Source organism: Symsagittifera roscoffensis, chromosome 8 (assembly GCF_963678635.1).
Source record: "Symsagittifera roscoffensis chromosome 8, txSymRosc1.1, whole genome shotgun sequence".
Lineage (NCBI taxonomy): Eukaryota > Metazoa > Xenacoelomorpha > Acoela > Convolutidae > Symsagittifera > Symsagittifera roscoffensis.
The window spans coordinates 38,953,933-38,972,534 of record NC_087069.1 but is presented as its reverse complement, the minus strand read 5'-3'; the positions used below and the strand labels follow the sequence as shown (position 1 = coordinate 38,972,534).

Sequence of the window (18,602 nt, the reverse complement as noted above, 5' to 3'; positions counted from 1 at the left end):
TTAACTATCAAAATTGGGATCAATTAAATTTCATCTATTTCTTTTGAGTTGGAAAGGACGCATTTGAAATACATCATTCATAACAAGTACACAAAAAATCATTGTAGAAACGAACGTCAACTGAATAAAGTGCCATACGAACTGAGTTATCATTATTCATCATTATTCAATTTCACAAAGGGAAAAGCTAATTCAAGAAATTGATTAATTTTCATTTCCATCTAAAAACTGATGAGTGTGAAATATTTATTTGAATGACATCTAAATGAAATGAATAAAATTACCTTTTTATGTAAAAATAGACGATATCACAATTTTTTTCGCTTCCACTTGATTGATAAAAAAATCTATTATTTTTCACAAGCAGAATTCGAACTCCGAGCAACCAATATATTTAAAACATTAACTGATGGTTCGTCAGTTTTTCCGATTTAACTGTATCAACGCAAAACCCTGAATGTTTCGACTGCCCGTCAACGTTCTGTTCTGATGAAAACAGTTTTTATTTATAAAAATAACTAAATGTTCGAAAAAAATTTTTTTTTCTAAATTCATTTTGTTCTCCCTTTTACTTCCAAACACTTAAGTGAAAGGTGACGTGCTAAAACAGACACGTACTTAGCAACTTATACCAATGAATATCGGTCTGAAATTGAATCCTTAAATAATGAAAAAAAATGCTCTTCCTCCTAGCAATCCGGTCAAAAAACAAAGTAATTGTTATGTTTTCGCCCACAGTTCTAAAAAAGGCCGTTCTTTAGTGTCATATTGCATGAGGTTAAAAGCCTAGATCTTTTTTTAGATTTCAGATCTGCTGATGAAGCATAACTGAAGGTAGCATTTACGATCTTCTGCAAATTCTTAGAAATTCGAAAATTTTTGCCATGATTGGTACAGGATAAATCACAATCAATTATCTCCTCAAAAAGATAGGCAGTCACAAATTAAAACGTGTTTACCATACTAGGGATTTTAAAACTGAATCAGGACTGAGGTAAATGTTTTAAAGGACAATTTTTTGAAGAAAATCCCACATAAATTTACTGCAGTTTGACCCACAGCTTCATACAAACTTCACATTGCCTTTTTAGGAAATAAAAGGGAAAATAAACCGAATTGGTAGTGAAAACAAGAATTGCCAGTTGCTGTGGTTGCAAGTAGCACAAAAATTGCGAAATTATCTGTCCTTTTTTCACTTAAAGTATCGTAGAAATTTCATATGAAATAAAATTAACTAAACTTATCTCTGCAAAATTATATTTTTTCTTCATGTTTTTGAATTCATTTTTTACATATTTTTTTGCAATTTTTGCAAGTTCTTTTTTTTTCAACTTATATTTCATTTGAAACGTTATCTAATCTTCAAAACGTTGGTTTTACAGCTAAAAACTAATTTTTTTTGAGATTTAACAATCATATTTTTTTTGCAATATTTGCTGGCCCTGAATATTAGACTGTATTTTAGATTGTGTGTTTAGGACTGTACAATGATGTCTTTAAGCTCGGTTTATTTTTGTTAAGAAAAAAGAACAATTATTAACGAAAGATTATTGTGAACAGATTTTATTGGTTCTGTTTTTCAATTATTTCGTTTGAAAATTATCCCATATCACAGCCGATAGGCAAAACGATTAATTTACTTCGCTTCTATTAACACGTGACTTGGATCAAAATGCCTGTTTCAACATAAATTGAAACAAGACTGCTCGTATCAGGGCAAAGTCCTGAATAATCTGACTCTCTTTTAAGGTCATGGAGCAAAAATAACATGAAAAAATTAAATGTAATGAAAAAAATGAAATACAAATGAAATACAAATGAGATACAAATGAGATTGTATCTTTGAGATACAAATGAAATACAAAGTGATTTCGCTCCTGGTATTATATCAATTATGGCAAATGAGATTTCTTCAACCAATTTAGAACAATTGCTAAGACGGATTAAGTCTCCGCTTACGCTTTAATAGCGCGAGATACATCGCACGTTAATTGTCAAAAATTGGCCAAAATGGAATTCTTCAAATTGAAGCTCAGCACAACACTACCTTTCGAATGATATAAAAAAAACTCCGTTAAAATGACCAGTTAAAAAATCGAAATTTGTTCTGAAGAAAAAAACCCACCCGAGCATAAATATTCCGTTACTTTCGTTACAAAAATCGGAACAATAAATTATGGGCTGAAATATTTTGTCGCTTGTGCTACGCCTTAGTTAAAAATTAGAAGGCTTACTCATTCTAGTAATTCCAAACTGGACAAAATAGTGTCAAACTCAAACTCCCATAACATCAAGAAAACTAATCACGGATGCAATATCTATCAAATTTTGAATTCATGGCATCCAAGGCTTAATTAAATTTTCAGCATTGATTTAAAAATTTACAAACCAACTCAACAATCTAAAAATTTTATCGCTTTCTCAAAAACCGGAATCAACATTTTTTTTGAAAATATGGAACTGAGTCTGAAGACTGGTATTGTTTTCACGATTCTTTTCCTTTTCTTTTGAAAAATATATCTCCAAGTATTAAAAATTTTGAAAGTATATGCATTTGGTATGAAAACCAGCCAAACTTTTAAGACTTTCTTCTTCAAAAAGATTTTAAGCCGCGGACTAATATTTTTGAGGCAAAAAAATATGTTTCATTTAATTTAACTTTTTAAAGTTGTCTCATCGGAATTTTTTGCTTATTGACAGAACTTTACTGAGCCAAAAGCAGGATTTATTGCAGAAAATGAGCACTCGCTTTTATGACAATTTTTAATTTATTAAATCGATCGAAAATTTTCTGGGGTGAATTTTAGTAGTGGCATCAAGAATACCATCTAAAAGTTGAAACGGTTTGCTACAAAATTAGATAATTTTTAAAAAATTATGCTCAGTTTAGAGTTCAGAAAAGAAATTCCAACCGATTTGGAGAGAATTCGGAAAAAACAGAAGTTTTTTGTACTTATTTCACAGCAATAATCTTAATAAATAAAGTTAAAGCTCAATTAAAAGTTGTAAATTTTTTCTTTACTCAAATTTAAAAAACTAGCTGCTAAGATGGAAACAACAAAATCTCATATGAATTTTGATTTTGATTTTGTATTATTGTCAGTGCCTAACTTAAGCTAAACTGCAGTCTCTTTTCATTTTTAGGGGAAAAAAAGCAATGCATTTTATGTTGATAAGCTTCATATATGAGAAAATTAAAGCGCCTAAATTCAAAAGTTTTACAGTTTTCTAAGTTTTTAGAACCAAAAAAGGAAGTCAATTTTCTCGCGTAGGCTCGTCTAAAAGCTTTCAACGAGTTAAAGAGTAGATTTTTCAGATATACGAAAAGGAACCAAAACGGTAATCGAGTCTATTTAATTGTCAAGAAAAGAGTTCCTAATTGAACTTTCAACCATACAATTTGAAATGTCACCCCGAACTATTTGCTATTCTTGGTAGTTATTTTGTGAACTCATTACGAAAGGTAAATTTAGTAGAATGACGGACGTTTCACTAAAAAGATCATTGAGGTTTTTAAATTAGAAAAAAAAACTTTTTGTTTTAATTGTCTCCTTTGGTTTCAAACTTCTTCACGCTTTTTGTGATAGACATTTTCCTTTAAGAAAATAATGACGCTGACTGAATTAAAAATATATACGCCTCAATATGGTGCGTGCACAAAGAATTCGTTTTTCTAGTCCCATCAGGTATTGGTAAAAGCTACGGCGTAGGGTGTGCTATATTTCTTCCCAGTTTCAAAAAGGAAATCTTGTGGTGAACTAAGTGTGGTATCATTTCAGCCGTGATTTGAATTTAAAAAAATAGTCTACAAAAGTAATTTCATCGTCGTTTAATTGCCATTTCTCAAAGTTGGATTGCACAGAACTCATTTTTGATGACACTCGATGTGAGTTATAATTTCTACACATTTTTGCCTATTTTATTTGCCATTTACATGAAAAAAAAAAGAAAAAAAAAAGATTTGAAAAAAAAAAAGAAAAAGTAAACAAACAACTTTTTTTTGTTTTTAAACTATTTTATGTTACTTTCCTTCAGTTTTGATTTTTCTGGCATCTTTTTGCTTGGCAAGAACAGTGTTTTTGCCTAGCAACGAGTATCCTTGTTTTTTAAAAAATAAAGTTAACTTCTGAACAATTGATTTTCTGTTATTTGAAATTAAGAACAAGACTCCATTGAGTTTGATTTACACCCAGTAATTCATAAGTCGAGTAAAAAATTTTTTACTGCTCAATAGCACTATTTTAGCATGGTTGAAATAAGATGCAAGTCAAGTTTTAAAGCACAGTTTTCCTGGCTTTATTTATTAACCCTCTCACTTCATCTAGAAGAAAATTGAAATTCGAAAAAAAAACAAAAAAAATGATTTTGATTTTAAAATTTAAGAATTCGCCATTAAAGATTACCATTGTCTAGTTTTCACTGATACTTACCCTACTGGGCACGCAGTAGACCTATATGTAATTATCTTTTGATTGTAGATTGAAAAACGAAAACTTTCATAAAAAATCCTGATTATTTATAACGGAAATTATTTAAGTATCTAATTATCATTTTCCAAGTACGGAATTTCGTTTCGAACTTTTGTATCGGCCTGTCACGAGTATTATTGTTTTTTATCTGGTCGTATTTTCATAATTTTGTTTTTCATGATTTTTGCCGCTAATTTATAAAGGAAAAATAGAAAAACAGTCAGATTGTTGGGAGAAACTACGATTTTAAGTCTCAAAAAATCAACCTAATTTCGCAACAGAGGGTTGCAGAGTGTTTAATGAGCATAAATTTTACCTGTTCTCAAAAGTTATGTTTCGTAAAGATAGTTTTCAAAGTTTTAGAGACGTGTATTCGGAAGGCCATCATTTGGAGCAAAATAGTAAAATAATCATAATTTTTAAAATCCTCTAGAAAAAACTATCATCTTGTAATTTCTCTAGTTATTTTTCAATTTAAAAAATTGATTTTCAGCCATAACTTAATTGTCGGACCAATAAATCTAAAAATAGCCGGCAAGCAAAAATATCTAAAAAAATGAATTACCGCTTTATTTTAAACTTTAGGTTTGAAAGCTAATGAAAAAATTCCGAAAAAAAGCGTTAATGAATACTAATTTTCACATGAAAAACGAAGATCACAGGCAATGGTTCAAAGTTAATTCCCACTAATTTGCAATTTTGTTGAAATTTTTTGAAACCAGAAACAGAAAACGCAGAAAACAAAACAGAACTAGAAATGGTTTGAAAAGATTTGAGAAAACTTACTTTTATAATCAATCGAATCCAAATCTGAGCTGGCCGTTGACACTGTGTCGTCATCAGCTTCCGCACCCTGGAGTTCACCTTGACCTTGAGCTTGACCTTTTGTATCCTTGTTGAGGTTATTGGCGAAACTGAACAGAGCGTTGGTTAGGTTAGATACTGCCATGTATTCCAGTAACCTTTCGTCTTCATCCTCTTCGTCGTCTTCATCAGTCTTAAAAGTATATTTTTAGAAACTGCGCCTCAAGGTTGTTTTTCTTAACCTGGTTTATTCATAAAGTTTTCACTTTCCATCATCAAATTTAACCTCAAACGGGACGTGTTAAAAACCTCGATACAAATGTACCAAATTTAGGCGCTTAGAATAATTTTGAATAAATATATTTTTGATTTTTAGCAATGTAAACAGCTTTCAGAACCAGTATTTTTTATAATTAAGAAAAAGAGCAAATAGCTTTGTCAGAAATCAGATGCAATTTCTTTTTCAAGTTATTAGATTTTGATTAAATTGTTTTCACATAGAGTTTATTATACCTCTTTTTTCTTGGCAATTTCTCCTCTCGGGAAGTCTACAGCGATGCCCGGAACTCGCACTTTGTCCTTGACCGTCAGTCGGAGGTCAGCTGGATGCAAAAGAGCTCTCTTCAAGGTTTTCTCTGCAGCAAAACATGAATCAAAATACTCCAACATCAAATCTTGAAATTTTTGATTTTGAGACTTTAAAGAATCCTAGAATAGATCAAAATATCTGCAGACTCAAAACTGAATAAGCATAAAACAATTTGATAACCCTGAATGTGAGCTCAGCCATGTAATGAAAAAGATAATTAATTCAAAATTAATTTTTTTGGGAAATTTAAACTACCTTTCAATGAGTGAAAGATGTATCAGGTCAAGTTCTTACTCCAGATAATTTTCTCTTGCAATTTGAAAAAACTCATCATGTACATGCCACGATAACCGCAAAGTTCACAAATAAGTTTTTGTCAAAAATTTAAATCCTGATCTAAAATAGCTTAGAGGAACCACTTTTTGACCAGAAGAAAACTCGATTATATTGTTTCAAATTCATATCTAATAAAGCTATCTTCACACAATTTATTTTATTCTATGTAATGAATATAACTGTATGATTATAGGAGATATAGACACTTTCCCCATACTAGGAGAGACTTAGCATAAAAATAAGGCGTTTGCTTTGAGATCTTCAAATAGCGTAACCGATCCTCAGCCATGGCAATGATAGTGTGCGAGGACGAGCTCTCACTTGACCTATAATTTCAATTCTAACACAGCCTGACCATTTCGCCTGCATTTGTGGTACCATGTGAAACTTCTAGATGCAAAAAAAAACGGCCATGAGTAGTAAAAAGAGGGCTTCGCTCTACAAAAAACTCAGTCTAAAATGTGAAGAAGTAAGAGAAACGGCCTGTGCGTAGACATGCTGAATACCCGCATTTAAGAAAAAAAGTCGATTATATTGGAATTTCGTGGTCTATAAAGTTGCAAATATAATCGATTCCCATGTTACGTTCAGACAACCAAATTGGACTTAGAATCGATTTAAATCCATTTTTTCTCGCCAAAACAAAATGCATTATAATTCATTTGGAATCCATTATAATGGATTTTATAATAAGTAAGAAATCACATTAAAATGGATTTTTTCCACTTTATTTTTGTTCCAAGCGTCGTGCAAAGTTTTGCAAGAATTTCTGCATTTATCAAGTGAGTTATGCGGAAACTTAACAAAGCGATTGTAAGGCCTAGCCCATTTTGAAACCTAAACTAAATTTGCAAAAAGATTCTGTCAAGTTCTCCCCCCCTAACCTTTGCATTTTTGCTCCCCTTCAATCTCCCTAAAGTTTGCCCCATTGCTCCTCTCCCCCACTCAAACGCTGGGGGGAGGGTAATGGAAGAGGATTATTCCACCTCCAACTTTACCCCCCCCCCCCCCCAACATTTCTAATAGTTTAGTAAAATTGTTAAAAGGAACAAAATTCAGTTTTTGAGGAACATAAAAAGCAACAAAAATATCAAAGTTAGATAGAAAAAAATTAAATTGAACAACAAGTAACCAACGTAACCAACTTAAGTTTAAAACGTAGAAAAGACTTTATGTGTGTTGAAATTCGTTATCTCAGTAAAATGGAAAAAAAAATCGATTGTAATTTTGTTTCGTTGTCAGTGTCCACAAAAGTGAAGAAAAACATCGATTATAATGGATGAAAAAAGGATTTTTTGCCTCGAAGTAGTAATATTATAATCCATTTTTAATCGATTATAATCGATTTGTTTTCACTTCCGTGGACACTGACAACGAAACTCAATTATAATCGATTTTTAATCATGGAACTCCAATACGGGTAGCCTTTCATAAATTCTCTGTGAATTGCAGAAATCCTTGTTACTAGCTTTTTCTAAAATGGAATTGTATGATAAGCATTTTTGGTCAATCTGAGTTTCTTTTTAACGTTTTTTGCCCATTCCGCAAATATGTATTGATAAAACTGAAAATGGGCTGTAACTACGGAATCCACTGATAAATTCTGGAATCCAGAAATTAGTTGGTGAAGTTTGCTTCAAGTGGAAAAACGAGTACTCTCGTGGAAAAGCAAGTTTTGAAATTAAATAGTGTTTCTGAAATTCTAATTTCTGCTCGATAGCCAAAACCCTCATAGTGTTTAATCATTGGTCTTACGATTCCAATCTGGAAAAGGACTGCCCGCCTCGATTCGATTAAACCGTGTTCAATTGTAAGACTCCTTCTGCCTATTTATTGAGATGAGTGGACAAAAGCAAATATTCCCGCCGTGATATTCGTTCGAAGAACACTGTATAAATTGAACAATTCTTCTCAAAGTTGTCGGAAAAACTTGAAATTTGTTTTTTTTTCCTGTTCCATGACAATTGCTTAGCAGAAATTCCTTAAGCTGAAAGCTATTCCCGATAGGATGGGTTAAGTGGAAGTTTCGGAAAACTACGGTGTCGCCATGTCAATTTTTAAGTAGAAATTGCATCTGTCTGGTGTTTTCTGTTGATTTTAACCCATTAATGATTGGACTCTGGAGTAAAAAAAATCGATTCGGATATCCAAAAAACTGTCGACTGGATAAGAATAACATTATCTCTATATCTATACTCCCCCTCCAACTTTAATTTCTTGATTTTCCCACCTGTGAGGGGGATGCCCTTCTGTTCGCACAACTTGACACACTTCTCATACTCCATCCAGGTCAGCTGTCTGAACTGTTGTCTCCTCTCATGTATAATCAAGGGATCCCATCTGGTGCAGAAGGCCATGTGACTGTCCACTTCAGGGTCACCACTACGCACCATTAGTGGTACCTGAATTTAGAATGACGTCACTATTAAGAGTGTTACGTAACAATATCTAAAAACTTTCCTAAAATATCGGAAAGAGAAAAATCAGAAGCTCCTGGAACTAGTTCACTCGAATTGTATGAGGATCAGTAATCATTTTTACACAAGCTGGTATTGTGGTCCCATGAAAGGTACCTAGATTTGTCAATCTCAAGAGTGTTGCGTGAGTATGAAGCCACTAATTTGGTGTCATTTTTATTAAAAAGAAACAAAATTGAATGCTGAATAAAAAAAAACAATGTTTTCCAAACTATAATTCTAATCAACCTATTTTAATATCTTTTTCAAAAAATTACACCTTAAATTTATTGGTTTTCTTGGTGTCGTGCAGAGGTACCTATGTATCTCTTGCCTCGGGTAAACATATTTCAACAACAGCAGATGTGATATTTTAAAAGACATTTAAAAGGCACTGTAGACTTGCAGAAACTATTGACAAACATCAATTATACCAAAAACAGCAAAAATGAAAAAATTAACTGGTAAAATGCAAAATCTTGCTTTTTAGTGTGAATGGAAAGCAAACCTGGCATGAATTTTGCAATATGAAGAGAAATCTTGGAAAACTGTTGCAAAATGTGAGGTGATTATATTGCTTGCAAGATTAGCATTCCATCTACAACCCGGGTTGATCAAAAATGCTACTCATACAATTTCATATATGGAAAAATGCTAATCATATTGCTTCTGAAAAAATACTTCCATGCATTCCATAGGTACAGAAAACTGTATGGAAGGTCTTTGATTGCTGATTTTTATATGGATATTGCATGCCTAGCCTTGTTCTTTAAACCAAACAATATGATTTTTTTTGTTTAGTTTTTCTCGAAATTTGTGGGTTGTATTGGTAGCCGAGCACAAAAGACAAAGACATTGGTTTAATCAAAACAAAACTCATCAACAATTTGACCGTGTTGTCTTTACGGTGCCTTGCAAACGACCTGAATTGTTTTAAAGTTGTCTTATACAAATGATAAGATGAAAGTATCAAACTTTTAAATGTTAGCAAAAAATTTCAGAGCCGATCATTTTCAAAAATTGAATTTTAATTAATCAGAAATTGATCAAGACTTACGCAAAAGAATCATACAAAAAATTGACGTTTTGAGCGTTTTTAAGAAAAAAATTTCTGAAAAACGGAAGAAAAAGCAACTTTTGCGTATCCATGACTACGCTATGCACGCAAAATAACAGATTTAGCATGAGAAAAAAAAATGTTCTTCGCAAATAAAACAAAAACACTTTTTGTGAAAATTTCTGAACTACTTAATTAACTACTTAGTTTTTTGTTCTTATAAAAATTTACCTTACTTATTCGAAATTTAAAAGTAAAAAAGTATAGCTTCTCTTAACTCCGTCATTCAAACTAACTTTTCTCTTCGGGACTTTTTTAAAAATCTTGACAATTGACCAAAAAAATGTTCAGCCTTTGAAAAAACGTCCAAAGATTTGGCAGTGTTCCACGATTTTTTATATTCATAATATGGAGGCAAAAATTTCCGACGGAAGATAGACTGGGAAAGTTTGTTGGAGTACTTTTGTTTATCCTCTTGTCTTAACAGTCTCATAAAAAATCGTGTAAAGCAATTTTCTGCATCGATTCTTTGAAAAACTGCGTATGCGAGCTATTGTTTTTCTGGTCAAAAATTATATGCAGTTTTTTTGTGGATGAGCGTTGTTGCCTAACCCTTGAGCGGCGAGTAGTTTCAGAATGGAACATTTTTTTTCCCTTTCAATTCATCCTATATTTGAAAACTAAAAACAAAATTGACATAGGCTATCTAATCAAAAAAGACAAATTCTAAATTTTTTAGGGGAATTACTAATTTTGTGTATGAAAAAAAATGTTCATCGTGCAAGTTTTATATAAATTTCTGAAAATATGAAATTATAGGAGCCTGTAATAAAAACTTTTTTTTTCTATATAAGAAAAGCATGACTATCAATTTTGGTACACGCCGCCTATTGCAAATGAAAGGCGCATCCAAGTTACAAAATTCAAAAAAGCATAACTGTTTAGTTATTTGCTTCCAGGAAGTTTGGCATTTTCACAAGGTACTACAGAAGTAAATCATTTTTAGGAGATTTTTACCGCGGTTGACTTCGCAATAACTCCAAGGGAGTCTGCGTACTTAATACTTTCAAAAATTAGTTACCTCGGTACTTCTGAAACTTAAAACAAACTGACAGCTTTTGTTTTGATTGAATCTCTTCAGAATAGCCTTCTACTTTTGTTATTGAGACTTAAAACTTACCCGTTTTTTTCTTCAGCATAAAGGGAAGACTAGGATCTCAAAAAGTTGTAGCAGGAAAACAGTAATGTTTTTTTTCAGAACTAAGTTTCTCTAAACAGATATGATGTTCCATAAAAAATGGACAGTGTTCTCCTTTAACATAAAACTGTGTTCACTCGGGTGATCTCAATAGATTGAAAACGATTATCACATGCTTTGCATCATCCCTTGCATTATCGTATGCATTATCACATAACTTTATTCACAATATCACATACCTTGCCATTGAAAAAATGTTCAAGAAAAAAATCACAAATCTTCAAAATAAGCGTAACTGAGCTAAAAATGAATTTTTCTTGTCGTTTTTTAAAAAGTTGGGTGTATTGTCAAAAACTAGGATTAATAGAAAAAATATTTAAAAAATCAAATTTTTGTTTGTCATACAGTTTCCATTCCAAAAGGGACCAAAAGAGTATTTTATCATCGTTTTGAAAAGCAGAACAAATTTTGGACCCAAAAAACAAAACAAAATATTTTTTTTGTTCATGAAGTATTCTTGGGAACACGAGAAGCGTATTTGTTTTTAGATAATTTTTTAAAAAGCGCTCCAAAGTTTTTTGTGGCCTATTTTTTTTTATAAGCCCTCTGCACTGAAAAATTGATCCCAATTTTTTATTTGGAAAAAGAAACATCCGTTTTCAGTCAAAGATTTTGATTTTGGTATTTTTAATATGCTGTTTGCACATTTTAATAAGGCTGGTCTCAATGCGTCTTAATGACTCGGCAACTTTAGGGTTTTGAAGATTCAGAGTCTACAAACAATACAAAATTGAACAAAGAGATAGAATCTTTTTTAGGCAAATCGCACTTCTCAAACATTTTCAGGCAAATTTATATTCTTAGTGAATTTTAAATTGCTATAACTTTTTCATAAATTACATGACTAAAACTTTGGTTATCTGGGTCATTTTTTATAGCAATTGTCTCAAAGCCGAAGGTTTTATTTATCGATTCACCAGTTTTCAGTTACAAGAATGCGCCAATTTTTTTATACGAAGTTTGAATTTTAGCAAAAAAACTAAGTTAGCTTAATAACTTTTGACAAATGTTGTCATTGAGAAAAACAACGTCATATCTGTATTGATAAGAAAAAAAACGTCATATTCTCATAAAATAGCAAAATGACGTTTTAATGATTTTAGCTTAAAGGATAAAAATAATTAACCGGATATAGAATTACTAAAACATAATTTTGTTCACCAACAACATTGATACCTTATTACGTCAATTTTTCAATTCAAATGTTAAAAGAAAATCACAATATCTTCATTGAAACCTCCCGAAGCATTTCTTTGTTTTAAACAAAACCAATTAATATTCGGTTTTCTGATGAAATACTTTAGGATTACCTTTTATCAATTTTTGTAGATGATCTTGACATTTTTGCATGTACTGTTAACACTTTTAGAGGTCATGAAAACTAAATCAAAAATTTTACATTTTGAAAGGTCTCAGTATATATGTTTGATCTTTCTTTTTAGTTTATTTTTTTATTTGATGTCTGTTTGGTATTTAATATAGATTGAAGTATGTTAATGGTCATGCTCAGATAAAAAACAAGAAAACTCGTATCAAATTTAAGACTGAACTTTGACTGGTCCAATTTATCGCGTCCAGAAAATTCGGTCAAAGACAATTCAGACAATTGAGATAAAAGTATGCAGACAATTCAGCCAAAGACACTTAAGCCAATAAAAGTGACAACCGCAGTCGCGCCAACGTGTTGCGAGCTTGCCAACAGAGGGTAGGACTCTATACAAAAATCAGAGCCGTTTATTGCTGCGAAGCGGCGACGCGCGCATAGCGCGCCCACCGGCGACCTTAAACCGAGAAATAACTCCAGTTCCGGTTTTTTCTTTCGTATCTAGCGTTTTGTAAAACTGACTGAATTGTCTCAGGCTGAATTGTCCGTATATTTCTGGCTGATTTGTCTGAATTTCAAATTGGCTGAGATGTCTTTGCGCCCCAATTTATACTTTTGATGAGCACAATTTTCGTCGAAACATTTTTTTGGTAATTTTTCTCTTAACGCCCAGATGCGTATTAGGTATTATAAGAAATTTGCAACTTTGACTGCGATGATATAGGCGCCAAGTTTTAGCGTGGATTTTATAGTTCTTAAATGTGTTGACTAAAAAAAAATCAATGAGTGCGCAAAACAGTTTTGATGACACCCGGGTTGACCTCCATACAAAAAAATGATTATCATACAATTCCATGTATGGGTTCTATGGAAAACTGATTATCATAAGATTTGCATTTATGAAAATTGTATGATAAGCGTTTTTTTCTTTGAGTTTTTTTTTCAGGAAAACCTTTAAAAAAATTTTGGTAAAACTAAATGAGCTTGGTTAGATCAAATTCGCCCAATTTTTTTTGAAACAAAAAAACGTTGATCATACGATTTGAATTATTCATTATCCATTCTATGAAAATATTATAATAAGCATTTTTTCGATAAACAATTTTTTTGTTCTAAACGTTTGTGAAAAGGCATTTAGGAAAATCAAATGAGCCTAATTGGGATTTTTTTGAATAATTCAAATTGTTTTGCTCATCCAAGTTCTTGATTATATTGTTGGACGAGAATTAATTTTCATACGACTTCCATCTTATGAAAATGGTATAATAAACATTTTTTTTTCTTAATCAACTTTTTTTGTTTAAAAAACTTTCAAAAAATCCTTTAGGAATCACCAAGAGGAACTCAACCATATCATTTTTTCAAAATCTGATAAAATTCGTTGAGAAATGGTCTTTTTTCTCCTAGCAGTCAGACTAGCTATTATCAATAATTTTTTCTTTTATGACTGATATGTCTTAGAGTACTTTTCGCATTGATTTAGTTGCAGTTTCATTTAAAAGATTGTAAGCTGAGGTTTCCAAAACATTCCCGTTTTTTCAAAAACCAATTTGAAAACTTGTTTCAGACTATCCAAAGTATTTGCGAATTTGACTTTTGTTCTATACACATTTATCTTTAAAGCTTAGAAAAACTTTTTGCTCAGTAAAAAAAGCTAATTACGCAATATTGACCATGAGGGTTTGGGCATGACAGCTAAGTCTATAAAAGCTTAGATGGCCAAATTTTTTGATAAAAGAAACTGTTTTTCTTGAATTATGTTTTTTAATTCATCGCTTTCTCTTTTCATTTCAGCATAGCAAGAAAACTTCTCCTACTGAAAATTGTTTTTTTTTTCGTCTGAAATTGCGTCTAATAGCAAGGTTATGATTGCCAAATTTGCGAGTTTTTGATTGCCAATATTGCGCTTAAAATTTTTTTTTTTATTCAGTAAAACTAAATTTTCAGGGCTTAAGGCAAACTTAAATAAGCGATTGCAATTACTAACTACCTTATAATTGGCTGAAATTTACCACAAAATCAAAAATTTCAAGACTGTTTTGAAATTTTTTTAAAGTCGTTCGAATCACGACTCAAATGAATTAAATATAATATATCACACAACCCTGTTCGATGATTATTTTTCGTAGCTGATTTTGCTTAGGAAACAAAAAAAACTAAAACACACCCTAATTCAAAGTTTCTCCCCACTTACAATGGTCTGAACAACGACATTTCAAATGACCAACAAGTTTTATGGGGGGGGGGGGGCAAAAGAAGATTTCAGATATCTTCCTCAATTTTCAAGCTGCTTATCATTTGCATAATTGCTCTCCGGCTGTCGGAGAAAAGACGGATTATTTTCGTGCGCTCTTTCCGTTTTCTTTTCTGACAAATTCAAGTTTTAATTGTGCTTTTTGAAAATTTTTTGTCAGAATTATAAGTTTTAATACATGTAGCTGAAACTCAACATTGCATCTCACTTGCTTAGGTTTTTGTCAAGTTGACATTCTGAAATCAATTTTTGGTATATTTCTGGCAATATGGGAGAGCAAAAATTTCATTTTTCTATGAATGACCAATTATTATGGCCCAGCAATCAATTTTATAATGCATAGAAGCAAGCTGGTTGGTCCAGATTTTGGACTATCAAATGCAAAAGTGACATCTTGTTTGACCTTTCGTTTGAGGCGAACCTTTTGAAAAAAAAACTTGAAGTTTTTAAAAACCATATCTAGATAAAACTCGGGAATAAACATCGGGGCTTTGTCTACAACGAGCGTCATGTTTAGTGTTACGGATATTTGGTAATGAGGCGTATTTCCGATCGGATCTACCCGCACCAAAGTTTCTCGGATAAAAAAATTTATATCTTCTTCAGTTTTATTTATTGTAGCTCAAAGAACAGACAGACCAAACAACCGACAGTGCGTAAGTCCGATTGGACGAAATTTCCTAAGTTAAAAATAAGCTATTAAATTGTGCAGGTTGCTCCTACGAGGTCAAATTGCTGAAAAATATTTCTCCTCATTTAACTTCTCAAACGAAATGTCAAAAACGAAATGTTCTCTGGCATTTCTTAGTGCAAAATTTGATCCAATTAGCTAGTGTCAATTCTTTGTAAATAGTTATTCAGACGCATTAAATCGTTGTTTACAGGTTTTTTCGTCTTTTTAATTAGCAGTTTTGTAGTTTAATAGTTTCAAACATTGTTTTCCTGCAGTTACTTACTTATCAATATTTTTGTTTCCTTTTCGTACAAGAGGCCATGTCAAATATAATGGATGCCTTTACTCGTCACACAAGGTTTATAGTTCAACTTTTGTCGACAGTTTTTGAATCACCATTGTACCAGTTTTCACTGAACGCGCAGCATGTGCGGCAAATCAAATTCTTGTTAATTGACTAGGGAAAATTAATAACCCTGCAATAACCCTGCAATTAATAATTAAACAATTTAATACTAGATATAAACATATCACTTTACAATTGACATTACGAGTGGAGGGTAGACTTAACAATCGTTTTTTTTTTTCGAAAAATTAAGTTCTTTGATGAATTGTTCTTCCAACAAACTACTGCGGATAGTTTAAAGTATTCATGGCTTCCAACAAACTACTGCGGATAGTTTAAAGTATTCATGGCTTCCCTTTGATATGAGTAAAAAAATTTCCGGAGATTTATCTATTCACTTTTCGGATGACATCTGCATTTTTGGTAAAATGTTATTGGAACTTCAAGCTTACGGACCTTTGAACTATCTAAACTTTGAAACATCGGAAATTGAACTTACGGGTTCTAGCATCCGTGGATTTTTCTGTCTTTCTTTATTTAAACGAGTGTGGTACTGGAGTCGCTTCGCCTTGTCAAAGAACATCTCGTCGTCAAACTCAATCGCCTCATTTGTGTCGATCGGCGGAGTTTCCAGTCGAGTTGTCGCGAAGGACCCGGTGGCACCGCTATGCAAGCTTCGACCAGACTGGCTGGATTTTGGAAGAGGTGGTATATTTGCACCTAAAAACGTTTAGATAAAAATTGAATTTTCGGGAGATAAAAACTTGCATTTTCTTAAGCTTTCCAAAAAATCCGAAAGTCCGAAGCAACAGACAGTTCACATAGTTTTGTACCACAACAAACTAAACTGACTGAATTTAAAGTTAAATACTTAGTCATACGCAGATGTTTGTGGGAATTTTCTTTTGGGGGAAAGATACATTGCGCAAACGTTCTCAACCAATCGAAACCCGTTGAACTGTCCAAAGCTTTCCAAAACTGTCCAAAACTGGCGCAACTGAGTTAGAACCGATGTGGTTAACTCATAGAGTAATTTCGGATAGGGTACACCGTCTGTTCGTCACGCTATCTTATTTTCGGCCGGATAGATTCGTGCAACTTCTTAGTCTAATACCGATCCTAATCTTACTCTTATACTATCTAGTCTCAGGTTGTTTAACTAGTCTCTGCTAGGCTCAATAGATCTAGGGTATACTGGTTTTTTGCGGCTGCTGAAGTTCTCTTGGAGAGGCAACTAATTTCTAAGTTAAATTCAAATCTCTCTGGTGCTGAAATTACAAGTAATTTCAGCACTTACAAATAAGTGGGTTGTTAGTTAGATGGATCATGATTGGTTAATATTAAATACTTTACAGTGGTAAAATATCTAATTTATCCAATCATAAAATGTAGTTTAGATCAGGTTCCACCCATCCGGGTTTTACAGAGTTTTTTAGAATTGTCTTTCTGCAATTCAAAGGATGGATGATGGACGTTGGTGTTTGGCGAACATCATATTTCTTCTGGGTTCTCTTGTTAGAGAAGTTCCAGGATCAATCGTTGTGTCTCCTTATGACAACGACTGGGTTTTCTCAACAAACTCAAATCTGATTTCAGAATGGTTGGCTATGACAGGTTTTTCTGTTTCATGTAGAGAACTTCTTTTGTGTTCAACCTCGTCTGGGAATGGCGTGGAGATTGTACGTGGAGGGGATGCCTTGTTACTCGGATCGGTACGTATACTTGAACATCGAGGTGGTCATTGGTCTAGTTCAATGAAGTCCTTTTCTGCGAAGTCAAGTCGTACTCTAAATCCTTTGAGTTGTGATTGTGGACGGCATATCGGTTGTGGTTGGCCATTCTTTTTCGAGTGTAGTGGGGTTATTTTGTCTTTGGATGTTCGTCTTTGGTGTTGTATGCTGATCTATATACTGCAAGGTATAATTTAAATTTTATAAAAAATTTTATTAGTTCGGTGTTTTAATTATGATTTTGGTTAGTTGTTTTCACAAAAGTTTTTTGTTTTAGTTCGGTTATTTTGAAGAGTTACTCACCCTTGAGTACCTCTTATTAAAAATAGAAGTGTGGTCACAAAGCGTGGATGTAGCGCGGTGGGTTAGGCCGGCTATAGAGCATGCTCAGGACGTCCTCTCTGGTGGGTTAGGCCAGGAGTGGGAGTATGATTTTGTGCGGTTTCTGTGAGAGGTCCTGTTATGTGATAACGTTTTATGTTGGGTTTATTGTGGTTTTTCTTATGTTTCGTTGGTTGTGTAATTTTTTCAAAAATCAAATTGTTTTTGGTATGGGTTTGTCTTTCGACTTTTTTTTTGTTTTATTATTTCTTTCTTAGACTTTATAATAGTCTTCAAAAGAATAAATTATCCAGTTTTAAACTGGGTTATTCCGGTTTGGGTACCGTTGGTTTCCTTTTCTTAGTCATGCTGTTATTCTATGATTTGTGGTGTTTAGTAAGCTGCGTTGGTTAGTTTTGTTTAGTATATAATTCCTTTCCAACCGGGTTAAAGGAAAGTTTGAAACTTGTTATCTTGTGTTAGAGTTGTTGAGTGTGAAAACTTGAAACTGAAATTCATTATTTAAACAATTCTTCGTGGGCGAGCTGTGCGAGTTTGGATAGAATTCTTGTGCGAGTGAATGGAAATATCAAAAGGTTAGTACTGCATTTTCGTCTTATCAATTTACTACATAGAATTTCAATTTTACTGCTAGTTTTTGGGGAAAAATTAAGTTACAAGTTTTCATCTTTACTAAACTTACTGCTTTTGGGGAAACAATTTATAAATTAATTTACTACATTGGTATGAATTTTATTGAATTTATCTAGTGTAAAATATTAATAGACTTTTGAAGAATTTGAAGAAGTTTTCTATATTTTATTTTTCTTTTGTGTATTTTGCAGATGATCGTGGGATGAAGACTAAAAATCTAAAAAAGACATGAATAAAGAATGGTTAGGATTTATTTCAAATTTATTAGTGAAAAATATGTATAAATTATACTTACCTGTTAGTCGTCGGGGAAAAAACCGTGGGGGAAGAT

General features: G+C 32.4%; 1 protein-coding gene across 2 annotated transcripts in view; it reads right to left on the bottom strand.

Annotated features, from left to right (window-relative positions):
* The window catches only part of LOC134853055 (uncharacterized), a 72,301-nt gene that overhangs the window by 831 nt on the left and 52,868 nt on the right, over positions 1–18,602 (bottom strand). For both annotated transcript variants that reach the window (XM_063868984.1, XM_063868985.1), the window contains 4 exons: positions 16,066–16,286; positions 8,429–8,600; positions 5,787–5,908; positions 5,256–5,466 (listed from right to left, as the gene is read on the bottom strand). In XM_063868984.1, coding sequence (XP_063725054.1) covers positions 5,256–5,466; positions 5,787–5,908; positions 8,429–8,600; positions 16,066–16,286 — 726 coding nt within the window. The remainder of the gene's footprint in view (positions 1–5,255; positions 5,467–5,786; positions 5,909–8,428; positions 8,601–16,065; positions 16,287–18,602) is intronic.